This window comes from Stenella coeruleoalba (genome assembly GCF_951394435.1).
Source record: "Stenella coeruleoalba genome assembly, chromosome: 14".
In the NCBI taxonomy this organism is placed as follows: domain Eukaryota; kingdom Metazoa; phylum Chordata; class Mammalia; order Artiodactyla; family Delphinidae; genus Stenella; species Stenella coeruleoalba.
Genome location: NC_137160.1, coordinates 70598235 through 70613904, shown reverse-complemented (window position 1 = coordinate 70613904; position 15670 = coordinate 70598235). Strand labels below are relative to the sequence as shown.

At 39.6% G+C, this 15670-nt stretch overlaps 1 protein-coding gene across 3 annotated transcripts in view; it reads left to right on the top strand.

The window, feature by feature from the left end:
- Positions 1 to 15670, top strand: part of GRK3 (G protein-coupled receptor kinase 3) — a 117434-nt gene that overhangs the window by 58553 nt on the left and 43211 nt on the right. For all 3 annotated transcript variants that reach the window (XM_079941941.1, XM_079941943.1, XM_079941942.1), the window contains exons 4-6: positions 5821 to 5922; positions 7602 to 7676; positions 12856 to 12917. In XM_079941941.1, coding sequence (XP_079798067.1) covers positions 5821 to 5922; positions 7602 to 7676; positions 12856 to 12917 — 239 coding nt within the window. The remainder of the gene's footprint in view (positions 1 to 5820; positions 5923 to 7601; positions 7677 to 12855; positions 12918 to 15670) is intronic.

The following is a 15670-nucleotide window of genomic DNA, read 5'->3' as shown; positions in this document are numbered from 1 at the left end:
CTCCAAGATGGAAGTTATCAGTAATTCTGACTCCTGGGTTTCACCAGCCTGGTGGATTCTTTAATTTCTAGTTTTATAATCCTGATCCCTAGAAAACTCTGTTGTCAGATATCTTGCAATGTGTATGTTGTCCATTGTACTTCCGTTTTTCTGTGTCCCCAGGCGCTTAGTGGTTACCCATTTTCCTGTGGTCTGAAGTCCTAATTGCTTCTTCCAACACTCACATATCTCTGCGTTAGTTATCACTTACCTTTCCCTCTTTATCTTTCACTACCTTCTCACGTAGACCTTCCAGTAACCAATATTACCTGAACACACTGAGCCCAGTTCTTCTTTTTATTACTTTCCTTATGTCCTTCCCCCAGCCTAGGATGCTGTTTCCCTTTCTCGGCTTGTGGAAAGCCTTGCTTCGTTTAAGGCCAAGGTCAGTTTCTGTATTCTCCAGTAAAGCCTGTCTGTACAGTCGTCCCGGTCTTCCGTGATTGCTTTGCTTCTCTGATTCTTACACTGTCTGTTGCCTGTAATGCCCGTGGGATACTTAATATATGCTCGCTGCTGGTGTGTGCACGTCATCAGTATTTTCACTTGACCGTTGTTTGACTCCTAGACAGCAGGCCCAGCTAGGATCTAGGTGCAGCTGTGCTCTGCCCTCTCACTTGCTGTGGGATATGGTGCTGGTCACTGAGCAAACCCTGAAGCATCTACCTTGTGTCAGACTCAGAGCTTACAAGTGTGAACCAAGACACTGTCCTGTACTTGAGCTCATAGAACGGGGACTTAATATTTGAGCATCTGTTACCTTATCTATGAAATGAGGTTAGTAATCATCTCCTGCTATTTCACAGGCTAGCTGAGAGTCTCAAATGGGATGCCAGATGGACAGTTGCTTTCTAAACTGTAATATCTATAATATGCTGCTTGGGTATATGCTGTAACATGGTGGTAAAGAGTTCCAGCTCTAAACTGAGACCATCTGGATTTGGATTTGGACACTGCTGGTGATTAGCTGCCTGAAGTTGGGCAAGGAGTCTTGCTTCACTCTCTCTGGGTTTCCTCATCCAAAAGTTAGGGTGATAGCAGTGTCTGTCCTTAGGGTTGTCATGTGTGTATGCAACACACCAGAACAGCACCTGACACGTAGCTACTGCTCGGTGTGTTGGTTTATACACTTCCTTGTTCCAGTTAGATTTAGACGCAGCTTATAAAAATATTTATATTACACCTAGATTTAATAATAAATCACGGAAAACAGAAAATATAAGACCAGAGGTAAAGTTACTACACAGACTTTTCTTCACTCATGCAACCAGTATTTATCAAACACTAATGCTGGGAAGCATTGTTTGGACGGACAAAGTCTGTGCTCTCTTTGAGCTCCTATTTTTGTTGAAACAGACAATAAACCAGCAATAAATGAATAGGAAATATATCAGGAAATGATAACTGCTATGCAGTGATTCAAAACAGACCCTCAACTCAATGTGACGTATTGGGATTCGGTGGCCACCTTAAATTGCTGGGTTAAAGGCTGACTTCTGAGGAGGTGCATTTTAGTGGAGTAATTTCAGATATTGTGTTTATCCTTTGTGGCTTTCACTTAGTTTCTTGAATCTGTCAATTTATATGTTTCACCAAATCTGGTAAAATTTGGGCCATTATAAAACTTTATTTCTACCCCAGTCTCTTTTTTTCCTCTCTCTAGAATTCCAGTCATAACGAGGTTTGATCTTTCGATATTATCCTAGATACCACTGATTCTCCCTGTTCCATTCCCTGCCCCCCGAATTTTTTTTTCTTTCTTTTCTTCAGATTAGATAATTTTTATGGAGCTGTCTTCAAATTCATTGATGCTTTTGCCAACTCTAGTCTGTTATTATGTCCATCCATTGAATTTTTTTTCAGAGAAGATTTCCATGTGGTCCTTTTCATAGTTATTATTTTTCTGCTATTTCCTATCTTCTTATTCATTACGTGCATATTTTCTGTACATCTTTTAGTATAGTTATAACGGCTCCTTTAAAATCCTTGTCTGATAATTCCATCAGAATCATCTTGGATTGGTCTTCACTGATGGTCTGTTCTCTTGCATATGAGCCACATTTCTCTGTTTCTTCATAGATAGAGTAATTTTAGATTGTATCTTGTCCATTGATATTGTAGATACTCTAAACTCTGTTTCTCCAAAGGGTATTGATTTTTTTTGTCTCAGCAGTTAATTTGGCTTACTCAGACTTGATGCTCTGTCTTCTCATACAGTGGGTAGCAACTGAATCTTGTTCAGTTCTTTTAACCTTAGCTGGACTGCTGTGGGTCTGTCATGCTCACCTGTCATTATGGGGTCCACCAGAGATTTTGAGAGGTTTGTACGTAAAATTTTGGAGCTCTGCTCTGGCTGTTCATTTTCAGGAATATCCTCTCTTACCTTCCAGCTTCTGTTTGATGCCCCTTTTCCATTATCTCTGTACTTTTGGTCACTCTCCGGTGGTCCAGTGCAGTTGGGTTTTTTGTATGTCCAGAATTGTTGTTAGAGTTTAGTTCACTATTACCTGAAGGAGGACCCTGGTTTGTGATAATTTTGAATATGAAGCCAACGTGACTGGTTGATGAATTGGATGTAGGGGGTGGTGGGGACAGGGGTGTGAGCAAGAGAGCAGAATCAATGATGATTATTCCATTTTTTTGGCTTAAGCAGCTGGGAGGATGGTTTTATCATTTCTGTGATAAAGAAGACTAGGGGAAGAGCATGATTGGCCAGGGGAGAGAGGATGTGGAAATGTCCGGTAGGTGATTAAATATTTAGACGCTGGAGCTCTGGGTGAGAAGTGAGTCCTGGAGATCCAGACTTAGTCATTGGAATATAATTGGTGTTTGAAACTATGGGACTGAATAGCTTCACCTAAGGAGAATATGTAGTGGATGAAAAAGGGGTGCCCCAGTACTGTGCCTGAGGCACTCCAGTATTTAGGAGTATAGCCGAGGAGGAAGAATTACCAAAGGAAACTGAAGAAAAGGAGCCAGTGTGGCGAACCCCTGGACAGTGTAGATCCCAGAAGTCAGAGAAGAAAGCCTTCAAGGAGGCAGGAGGGGACCACGGAGCTGAATGCTGCTGGGATGTCAGGAAGCTAAGGGCAAAAAGAGAGATCCTTGATTGGTCAAGGCAGAGGCCCTTAGTGACTTTACTAGACCGTCTCATGGGAATGGTAGTGGGAAAAACGGGAGGCAGGAAAGTGGGGACCATGACAGCTGTGGACCCAAAGGGCTTGCTCTTAGGGTTCTGTGTATTTAGGCTACATGTTCAGCTGTGAGCTTTGTAACGACCAAAGCAGAAAGGGAGGACTACACGGTTAGTGAGTGTTCATCATTGATGGCGAAGCTTCTGTTCTGCTGTAGTAGAGACTTTTCACCTTGAACTTGGGCCTCTGCCTGCTCAGGTTCCCTGGACAACCTGACTGCCAGGGTTAGGGGTGGCATTGCTCTGCACATCAGGACATCCTGTCTAGAGCCAATTGATACTTGACTGCATGTTCTTTAATTAGTGGTCTTAACTGATAATAGAAAGTGAATTACAGCCAGGGATGCTTGAGGCTGTTTCTTTGCCTACTAAGAATTAACCTTTTCTGTTGTTCAAGTTGGAGTTTATGAGATACGAGGCACTTACGAAAGCCAGAATTGTGGTTCAGAGCATCATTTGTGCAAGAAACCGGAATTTTCTGTATTGTCAGATTATTACAGTTCATAGAAAACTCCCATAGAATCAGTGTTTGCTTAACGAGGTGTCAGCTCGAGGTGTCAGCTTGCTTTATAGGTCCCCAGAACATAGACTTAGGTTTCATTACACTTGTTTTCAAGGATAACGATTCCATGAAGGTTTAGTTTTCCTAGAGTTTGTGTGTTTAGGCAGAAACGTTTGCCTTTGGTTCACTAACAGTCCACCTGTTCTATCCTGGCATTGTGGCATTAATTTCTGGACCTTACTAAAACAAAACATCAAAAGAAATCTACCAAACTAGAGTCCTTGGTTTATTTTCTGACTCTGCCTCAGATTTGTGTGTCTGGCTTCTGTTTCCTTGCACCTACCATACTTGCATCTGGCATGGTGTTTGAACCTTCAGACATGTTCTCCTGAATTAACCTTGGATGATTAAGCCCAGATCCTTTGGTTATGCCAACATTGCTGAATTGCTTCTTCATTAAAAAAGTGTTTTCCTTCTGGAGAAAAATATAATTTGAAAAGATACGTGCACCCCAGTGTTCATGGCAGCACTGTTTACAATAGCCAAGACATGGAAGCAACCTAAATGTCCATCGACAGGTGAATGGATTAAGAAGATGTGGTGTGTGTGTGTGTGTGTGTGTGTGTGTATATATATATATATATATATATATATAACTGAATCACTTTGCTGTATACCTGAAACTAACATAACATTGTAAATCAACTATATTTCTATAAAAATTTTTAAAAAATAAAAAAATTTTTTAAAAGTGTTTTCCTCTTGGATGGGGTATCAACCTACCCCAGTCCTCTTGCCTTTTTGTTAAATTTTAGTGTCGGTTCCAAGAAGACTCCATTCTAAGCCCAGGCAGTTACAGACTTGTGAATTTCAGCCATCTCACTGATGATATTTAAGGGCAATTAAGATGATCCCAGAATTTTTCTCAGTGTGTGAACCAGTTAGCCTTCGTATAGGACGTCAGCATTGTACATATTCCTCTCCCTGCCGACCGTGCCCTTTCATTATCAGAAATTTTCATAGGATTTACTGGTTTTGATTTCAAAACTGTTAGACTGTACAGTAAAAAAGGTAACTTTTATTTCTATTCAGTTTATACTCTCTCCCATAGGAGTAATCAGCCCCACTTTTTGTCATAGCAGAATAGAGAGCACTCAGATATCATGAAAGTCAGTATTACAACTGTCTCCTTGGTGGGAGCATTTGTTTTTCCAAAAATAAGTTATATGTAGTTATTAGTCATTATATTGAAAATCTTTGCTACAGTCTTCCTACCAGCTCCATATTTCATTTGTGTTTTCATTCTCTTCTTGTCTTTTAGATTAAATGTATTTCTGTAAATAAATAAAAATACTTCTCTGATCTGAGAACTTCTGTTTTGAGGTTGGAGTAATAGGGACCATGTCCTCATAAAGCAAATATTTCCAAAGCTCATTTTATTATTTGGTCTATCTTGACACCCGTCAGGTTACCTCCCTTAAGTTATTGGCAAAACATACAATTTGAAGGAACCTTTCTGTTAATACTTTTAGAGTGCAGAGAAGGTTCCAGTGTGAAAAACCAATGCTTTTATCTATGGTTAATGCATTTCCAAAATATTTAGTTGATTTCTAAACATCTCTTTGCAGGAATCCTAGCAATTTATTATTATTTTTTCCTCCTGAATTTTGTAACACTGTAGTTGAGTGAGAACGAGCCCCGTCATAACTCTTAGAACTGGATTACAGACAAATTTAAATTATTTGTGGTTGGGAAAGGAGACTTGGCAAGGATGAATGGTCCATGGCTGGTGCATCATTAAGATAATTGTAACCATGGCAGTATTTGTTTCTTAATATTGTGTTTCTAAATTTAAGCGACAAGGTTCATCGTAGGAAAAAATCCATTCGTATGTTCCAAGTTGAATTTAAATTATTCCAACTTCATTATTACAACATTAGAAGTAGTTGTTTCTGGTGGAATGGCCGATTCAAGTAATTTGCTTGATGTCATGTGGAAGTGGTTTCTGCCAAGACTAGTAATATCCTTCGATAAAGTAAATTTCTAGGAAGACAATACCTAACAGTGGTAACTTTTAACCATCCAGATAAAAGAATATGAAAAGCTTGAGAATGAGGAAGATCGCGTTTGTAGAAGTCGACAGATTTATGATACTTACATCATGAAGGAGCTGCTGTCTTGTTCACATGTAAGTATCTTTTTGTTTTTTTACTTTAATATGGGTAAATATGAGACAGCCTTCAAACATTTCCAGAATGAAAGTTAAAGTAGGAGGAAGAGGTTTAAAAATTACATGATATTCATCCAGGATGGAACCCATTTCTTCTGTTTTTGTCATTTGTTTCCTGGTAATACCGATCCAGTATCTGTTGTTCCATATGCTCTTGGTATGTTTCCAAAAGTGGATACTTTCACTGCAAACATTGATAAAATGGCTAATGCAGATCAACGGAAGAAAAAGCCAACCTCAATTCTAGACTTTCTAAAGGAAATTAAGCTTTATTGTTTTTCATTTAGCTCTCCTTTAACAGTTAGGCTAATCATATATTGATCAATAAAAATCTTAAATGCTTTCTTTGAATTAATAAGGAGGATTGTAATTATTGTGTTAATGTAGTTCATTAATAGTTGAATGATGGTTGAAACCATTTTTTTCCCTTGTATTGATAAATCAGAGAAACAGTCTAATTCAGTCATTAGGATAAACTGGGTTCCTAGGAAATTATTCCACCAGGAGTGAGTGGAATAATTAATAATGAAAATTTACCATGTAATCTCTCTACATGAAGACTGTTTTCCAAAGGAGTATCCTAAGAGCCCTGGGTTGCTGTGTCCAATGCAGTAGCCACTAGCCACATGTGGGTATTTAAATTGTTTAAATTAATTAAAACGAAATGGAATTAAAAGTTTAATTCCTCATGAGCCACATTTCAAGCGCTCAATACCCACATGTGGCTGGTGGCTCCTGCGTCAGCCCAGGTTCACCACATTTCCAGCATTGCAGAGAGCCTGACTGGACAGCAGTGGTCATGACAATGATATATGTCCGTGCTTCTGTGTTTATTGTGTTGTCTACAGTGCTTACTGAACTTCTGAGCTAGAGTTAATCGTAATGCTCTGCCTTGCTACCTTGCTGGGGAATGGCTGAACCTTGGTAAATGCCAGGTGTTCACTGTGAATGCCTCTGTAAACATAGTTTTCGTATAGGTCAACAATTTAGAGGGTTTTTAGCAGTGTGATATGCTTTTTAAGCTCTTCTTCTTGTGCATTGCTGCAGACGTAATTTGAAGTTTTGGGGGAGGACAGAGTGTGTAATTTTTGTCGGTGTGAGTTTCATTGTTTTAGAACCAATTCCTCTCCCCTGTGGTTACAGCAAGATTTTCCTTAACCTAGAGTCTTTTCAACACTGTGATTTAGCTTTGCAGTCCTGACGTTTAATTCTTAGGTATATTTTCATGCATTCACTTTCTCTCATATAATAGAAATTTTGCATTTTTAGGACCCCAGTATCAGCCAGTTGAGGGATGATGCATTTAATAAGGCGATAATACGATTCCTTACAGCTTTTTTTAGTCGAAGTCATCTTGATCTCCTGTGGAATTAGGTATGTCAGTTGGATGCCCCTGTTGCACAGCATCCTTCTCGACATGGTGTCTAAGAACTCTGGAAGCTCAGAGGAGCAGTCGTCTGTTTGGCTTGCCCGCAGACAACCAACAGATTTTTTAAAGAATGCGTGTTGATGGCATCCCTGTAGGTTACTGCTTAGTAATTTTTGTGTTAAATTTTATGTTTGATATTGTAAAACATACAGAGGTTTGCTCTGTTTTATATTTGTGGCAAAAACATTGTTTTCTTGATTTTTAAAAGCCATTCTCAAAGCAAGCTGTAGAACACGTGCAAAGTCATCTATCCAAGAAACAAGTGACATCAACTCTTTTTCAGGTAAGATTAAAGTGCTTTCCCAATAAATGTTTCTAATTTGCTTAACAATTGGATTGGGGCCATTCTTTGCATCTGTGAAAGTGCTGGGCGAGTTGACATATGAGGCTGTATTTCTTACGTGGAGGTGTATCTGGAAGAACTGAAGTTTAATGTTGTCTGTCTTCTCATTGAAATGTGTGCTGTTCTGCTGACATTCTTCGTGAAGGCTTTCCTGAAAAACGCCACTGGAGCGTTTCTATAAATCAATCAAGACAAGACATTGGAGGAAAAAGCCTTTTCCTGTTTGACATCCCAGGCACCTGTGAAGAGCGGGGACTTGACAAGATTTCCTTTCTAGTGGTACAGGTGTTGACCCCCACGGTGTTTATCCCCCAGATGAAATAGATCCATTTTCAAGAATCAAGAGGGAATGTTTGAACGGCCTTGGTGTCGTGACTGAGGAACTGGACTTTGCCCTGGCTCCTCGTATCTTGAACACAACACAGTCACGCAGATTTAAATGACAAGCCTCAGAAAACTTGATCCACAACTGATGGGCCGATGTATTTGCTGATCTTCAGATGTAATGGTTTCTCCTCCCCAAAGCCTTTTCTCTCATCCTGTGGGTTTTCTATAGAGGTGGCAGCTTGCAAGGACACGGTCAAATTTTCAAGTGGATAATGTACTTTTCATGTTTCTGTGAGTCACAAGAAATATGAAAGAATGCCATTCATTAATGTCATGATTTTCATAAATGAAAATAATTTATCCATTTCCTGGATTATTCAGTAATTTACAGAGAAGTTAAGTTGATTTTTACCTAGGTGCCTTATGATAGGTTTTATTTACATACAAAATGAATCTGATTATTTTATAGAGAAAATCTTGATTTGGCTCCGAGAACATTTGGGTACAGTAACAGACCGCGTGCTGCCTTGCTGCCAAAATAATTAGATGGACTTTTCTTAAAATGTAACACCCTTTATAGTCTAGTTGGTTATAAGCTTGGGCTCTGAAATTAAGTGCCCTGGATTTTGAGACCCTGGGCAAGCTACCATACCTCTCCTCCCTTCAGTTTTTCCCATCTGTGAAGCAGAAGTGAGAGCGGGCTCTCCCGCAAACGGGGGTCTTGAGGATTCAGTGCATGTGAGTTGCTTTGCACTAGGCCTGTCTGTTGCCATGCTCCACAAATGTCAGCTCTTACCAAACACTGTACATTCAAAAAGTGCAACGTGAACATCTGCCGTTTGTGGCCTTCACGATATTTTCATGTCAGAACTTCAGTTGTCTGACTTTGACGCTGTTCAGAGACAGTCTTGTAGTCAATTACATCTAACGTTGCTAAATTATACCTCACAGTACGTGGATTTTACAACTCTGATGCTAGCTTCTCCTGCAGCATAAATAACATTTAAAAAGATAGTTCCAGATGAGATACAAAGACCACCAAAATTCTCTCTGTGCCTTCAAGGAACAGTCATTCAGGAGCTTCTCCAGTATCTTTCAAAACCACTCACTTTACTGATTTGTTCATAAGAAAATAATTAAATAACTTTCTGGTAAAATAGATACAGAATGGCTGGTATTCTTATTTCAAAGGTGAAGGAAGTAGTCCCTATAAAGTTGATTTAAATAAGAAGGTGTATTAGTGCAATTCAGTGTGACATGTACCATCAGAACATAGTGATCAAAGTATAGATAGAAGTTACATGTTTGGATGTCCTGTTTATAGAGGGACGTTAACCATAAAGTTAGTTGATATTCTTTGAGTTGGAATTTCTTTTTTTCCCCTTTCTGAGTTACAATTGACAAATAAAAATTGTATATAATTGTAGGTGTACAATGTGATGTTTTGATATACGTATTCGTTGTGAAGTGATTGTCATAATCAAACTAATTAACATATCCATCACCTCACCTAGTTACATTTGTGTGTGTGTGTTTGTGTGTATGTGTGGGGGTGAGAACACTTACGATCAACTCTGTTAGCAAATTTCAAGTGTACAATACAGTATTATTAACTGTAGTCCCCATGCTGTACATTAGCTCTCCAGGACTTATTTATCCTGCATAACTGAAACTTTGTACCCTTTGACCACCACCTCCCCATTTCCCCCACTTCCCAGCCCTTGGAAACCACCATTCTACTCTGCTTTTATGAGTCAGACTTTTTTTAGATTCCACGTGTGGACGAGATCATACCATATTTTGTCTTTCTGGGTCTGGCTTATTTCACTTACCATAATGTTCTCCAGATTCACCCATGGTGTCACAAATGGCAGGATTTCCTTCTTTTTAAAGACTGAATACTATACCATTGTGTGTTTTTATATATATGTATGTATCCATACCACATTTTCTTTATCCATTCATCCATTGATAGACACTTAGTTTGTTTCTGTATCTTTACTGTTGTGAATAATGCCGCGGTGAACATGAGCGTGCAGATACCTCTTCAAGATACTGATTTCATTTCCTTTGGATATATACCAGAAGGGGGATTGCTGGATAATGTGGTAGTTCTGTTTTTAATTTTTTGAGGAATCCTTATACTGTTTTCCATAATGGCTGCACCAATTTACATTCCCACCAACAGTGCACAAGGGCTCCCTTTACGTCCTTACCAACAACTTACCTCTTGACTTCCTGATAATAGCCATCCTAACAGATGTGAGGTGATATCTCATTGTGGCTTTGATTTGCATTTCCTTGATAATTAGTGTTGTTGAGCACCTTTTCATATGCCTGTTGGCCATTTGTCTGTCTTTCGAAAAATGTCTATTCAGGTCCTCAGCCCCCTTTTGAATGGGGTTATTTGGTTTTTGGCTATTGAGTCGAGTTCCTCGTATATTTTGAATATTAACCCCTTATCAGATATATGGTTTGCAAATACCTTCTTTCATTCTACAGGTTGCCTTTTCACTCTGGTAATTGTTTCCTTTGCTCTGCAGAAGCTTTTTAGTTTGATGCAATCCCACTTGTCTGTTTTTGCTTTTGTTGCCTGAATTTTTGATGTCACATCCAAAAAATCATCACCCAGGCAAATGTCAAGACGTTCTTTCCCTGTGTTTTCTTCTAGTGGTTGTACACTTTCAGGTCTTATATTTAAGTCCTTAATTCATCTTGAGTTGATTTTCGTATATGTATGAGATAAGGGTCCAGTCTCATTCTCCATTTATTGGAGAGACTATCCTTTCCGCATCGTGTGCTTGACACCCTTGTCAAAGGTTAGTTGACCATAAGTGTGTGGATTTATTTCTGGACTCTCTGTTCTGTCCCATTGGTCCATAATGTCTGTTTTTATGTCAGTACGATACTATTTTGATGACTGTAGGTTTATCATACATTTAGACATCAGGAAGTGTGATGCCTGAGTTGAAATTTCTTATTGAGGAGAAGAAGGTAGTAAAAAAAAAAATGCTCTGAAAGTAAATACAGAATACTTTTTATTCTTTTTGTTTGCAAAATTAACTTTAGAAATAAATAATTGCACAGGTACATTTGGTGGCAAGAGTCGGGAGGGGTCCTGGCTTACATTTAGGTTCCTAGAACATGCCAGGCCCTGTGCTTGGCTCTCAGCATTCTTAATCTTATTAAATTCTCACAGTGGCCTTGAAAATTAGATGTGACTCTCCCATTTTACAGATTAAGGGAACTGAGAATCAGGTGAGGTTGTTTGCTCATGACCCCACTGTTGAACTCTCGCTTTTGCACTGCTTACCCGACACATTTTGTAGTTCTTTGTGTTGAGAGTGGCAGTGTAGTATATCATATCCAGTCTTAAGAATCTCTGGTGAACTTTTATTTTATCAGCAAAAGTACAGGCTGTTTTATAAAATATGAAAAAATATTAACGTAACAGTTTTTGTAAATAGAAAATCTGTGATATACAAATTTAGGCTTTTCGTATGTCTTCCAACACTTGATCTCTTTTGTCTTTTGAACCTCTTGAGACTTGTGGCCCTTGGTCTTTAGCATCTAGAAGAGTTCGCGAAGATTGCAATTATGTGTCATCATAGAAACACAGGACTTCAGAGAGAGAGTTCAGCTTCCCCTGTTACTAAGGAGGGAACAAAGTCCACCTGGTTTTAGTGACCAGTTCCGGTGTCCCGCCCAGGACAGCAGTAGCCCTGCCGGGGGTGTAGAGGTGGCTTAGCCCCGTGGCACGAAGTGAGGCTCCCAGGCGAGATGCAGTGGTCTCACTGCCTGTGTTGGTGACTGTGGCTTCTGCAGACTTCCTAGTTTGATCACTTGCCTTGGACGGTTCCTGATCTGGTCCTTCTTTTTTGCACATTTTCAGGATGATCTATGAAGACACAGAAAACATTAAATTTGCATCATTCAGTGAGTGTAGGGTATGAAGATATTTTCCAAAACTATGTAAGTGGCTCCAGGCTGAGCTGTGAAATGTTGGCATTTGATATTTTTATAGTTCTTGATTTGAAGTCCATCCCATGGAAAATAAGTTTATGCAGTTTATTTGGTAATGTGTAAAGTGGCATGATATTGAAGTAGATTGTTCTCCACAGGGAAAGGGCACTGCACGTGTGAGCAAGGAGCCCTTGCCTTAATCCCTGCTTAGCCGTGAACTTGCTCAAAGACCTTGGGAATAGCTGATTAAAAAAAAATTTACTCCATGGGTCCCTTGGCTTTTCGTCTTTAAAAGTCAATATTAATGCTGATCATTTATGATAATCATAATTAATAGCAATTATATAATTAATAGTAATTTATAGGATGCACTACGTAACTTACAAGGCTCAGTATGCAATGAAAACCTGGGGGCCCTTGTTCAGAAATTATTAATTTCAGGATGACAACAGCAGGGCACCAAACCGAGCCCTGGGCTCTTCTGTGGGGCTGCATGGGTCACATGCCCATGAAGCTAATTCCAGCCATTTAAGATGTGTCTGTGACTTGCCAGGAGCCGTGCTAGGCAGGAGGGATGCAGTGGCGCACAGGACAGACCTGTCCTTGCCTTCATGGAACATGCCATCAAGTGGTGTAGGTTACTACAAGTAAATAATCGTGACCATGAGTACACTGGTGAAAATTGGACAAGGCTGCGAAGGGCGAGTACAAGGTGCTGTGGGAGCACGTAATTTGGAGGCTCACCTCGTCTGAGTCTCATCCTTTTCTGTTTTTCACTTTATTATGTTCTTACTGATGCAGTGTGGAATTTCTTTTCCGTCCTTTCCAGCCATACATAGAAGAAATTTGTGAAAGTCTTCGAGGCAGCATTTTTCAAAAATTCATGGAAAGGTATGAAACTTTATGTATAAAATCTTTTTTTTTAATAGAGATATATTTGGCATGTAACATTATCTTAGTTGTATATCATTGTATTTATACCGATAAGATCTTGTACTGTGTAGGTGTACCTCATTTTACCCAATAAGTGCTGTCCTTAAAATGTGTTAATTTATTCATTCAACGAGCATTTACTGACCATGTGCTATGTGCCAGGCTTTGCATTAGATTGTTTCCTCTGTACTTTATAATTTAGGATTTGTATATCTTAACAGCCCGTTGACCTTTAGTTCTTTAGCTTCCAAATGGTCCAAAATTTAAATAGACTAAGGAACCTCACAATTAAAAGTATTTTATTGGGACACCTTTGCTAATGCAAGCACGAGTCTATGTCTAATTCATTTGTTTATATGTTGAAATCATATCCTTCAAAGTGAGACAGGCCTTCTCTTGATTCTTTACGTAGTAGAATTTAAGTATTGGCAAATGTCTGTAGTCATATATATCATTAATGTACCCGATAAATACGTCCCTCTGGGTTACTCAAGCTATAGGGTATGTCTGTCCTATAAAATTCTGAAAATTTTCGGTAACGCCTATAAAAGTGTTCACATGCTTCTCAGGCACCTAAGAGTCAATCCTTCAGTATTTTGAGTGTGCCTCTGTGATGATGCACCTTTGGAATTGGACTTTCTAACACTGAATCTGCGTTCACACTGACTGTACTCTTCTCCATAAACTCGGCTGATTTCTAGACAGCTGTCGTGTGACCGTGCCTCATCGACGGAGCAGCCTGCAGCTGTTCAGTAGTTGCCCTTTAAGAGCAAATACTTCAGTGCAGTTGTGTTTTTTTCTCCACATGTTCATAGAACTAAAATAATTAAAATAAAATTTAAAAAGTTGTGTCATGATTCTACCAGAGTTCAAGAGATGATTTTATCTTGGAGTAGAGTCAATACTTCAGGAAATGAATCTGCATACAAATGATTACATTTTTCTGAGTAGGAGCAGAGGCTTTGCCAGAAAGCCGTGGAATCAAACTGAGGGGATAGGATGCCGGCCCAGGGGTGAGACTCAACCAAGTCCTGGGCCGTCTCCACTGCTGTTGGTTCTAAAATCTGACTTTTCCCAAACTCCTGGGTCAACCTCACTGTTATATGATCCTTGGTGGAGAGGGGAGAAATGGGGATGGTGATTAAAATCGGGGAAGAGGTCTTGTTAACTCCATTGTGTAACCACCAGGTAAACCTGCACAGTCATTTTCCCCCTCTGAGTTAACCATTCACTGTGGTTTTTTTTTTTTTAGTTTTATTGAAGTATAGTTGATTTACAATGTTAATTTCTGCTGTACAGCAAAGTGATTCAATTATATATGTATATACGTACACACACACACATTCATTTTCATATTCTTTTCCATTATGGTTTATCCCAGGATATTGAATATAGTTCCCTGTGCTATATAGTAGGACCTTGTTATTTATCAATTCTCTATGTAAAAGTTTACATCTGTTAAACCCAGACTCCTAATCCATCCCTCTCCCAGCCTCCTCCCCCTAACCATTCACTCTTATCACCACAGGAAATACAAGTGAAGCTCTTTGCATTTTAGGCAAGCATGCACATTGGATTTTCTGAAACTGTTACCATTTTATATAAATGAATTATTTTTAAAGTCAGTTCTTTTATATATATATATATATTTGGTTCTTTTTATGTTAATACATTATCAAATTAACAGTAAAAGAATCCATTGTCAGGCCAAGAGTTCAGAGTTCGGGTTTTTTTGTTGTTAATTAATTTATTTATTATTTATTTTTGCCTGCGTTGGGTTTTCGTTGCTGTGCGCGGGCTTTCTCTAGTTGCGGTGAGCGGGGGCTACTCTTCATTGTGGTGCACGGGCTTCTCATTGCGGTGGCTTCTTGTTGCGGAGCACGGGCTCTAGGCACGTGGGCTTCAGTAGTTGTGGCATGTGGGCTCAGTAGTTGTGGCTCGCGGGCTCTAGAGCGCAGCCTCAGTAATTGTGGCGCACGGGCTTAGTTGCTCTGCGGCATGTGGGGTCGTCCCAGACCAGGGCTCGAACCCATGTCCCCTGCATTGGCAGGCGGATTCTTAACCACTGCGCTACCAGGGAAGTCCAGAGTTTGGGTTTTGAAAAGCACAGGCACTCCATAAATAGACCCTTGTAGACTTCAGCATCGTCAGGACTGGCCGTGTTCTCTGAGGGCCTCACGGTTCAGGCGATTTTTCTTGGTGGCCACACTGCAGTTTCATAGTAGAGAAGTAAAGAGGAAGTCTTCATGTAGAGAACAGGCTTATGGTTGCCAAGGGGAGGCAGGGTGGGGCAGGGGTTGGACTGGGAGTTTGGGGTTAGCAGATGCAAACTAGTATATAGAGAATGGATAAACAACAAGGTCCTACTGTATAGCAGGAAACTAGATAAACCATAATGAATAATGAACTAGATAAACCATAATGAATATATAATGAATATATATCACATGTATCCTGTGGTAAACCATAATGAAAAAGAATATATATGTGTATAACTGAATCACTTTGCTGTTCAGAAATTAACACGTTGTAAATCAATTATACTTCGATTAAATTAAAAAAAAAAAGAGGATGTCTTTAGCAGTGCTGAGCCTGCCTCTCCACCTTCTCCTGAGGCCCAGCAGGGACACGGGGTTAAGTTCCCAGTGGGGCTGAATCCCAGAGTGAGGCTTTCCCTCTTCTGGATGAGGCTGGTGAGCCTCGCTTCAGCA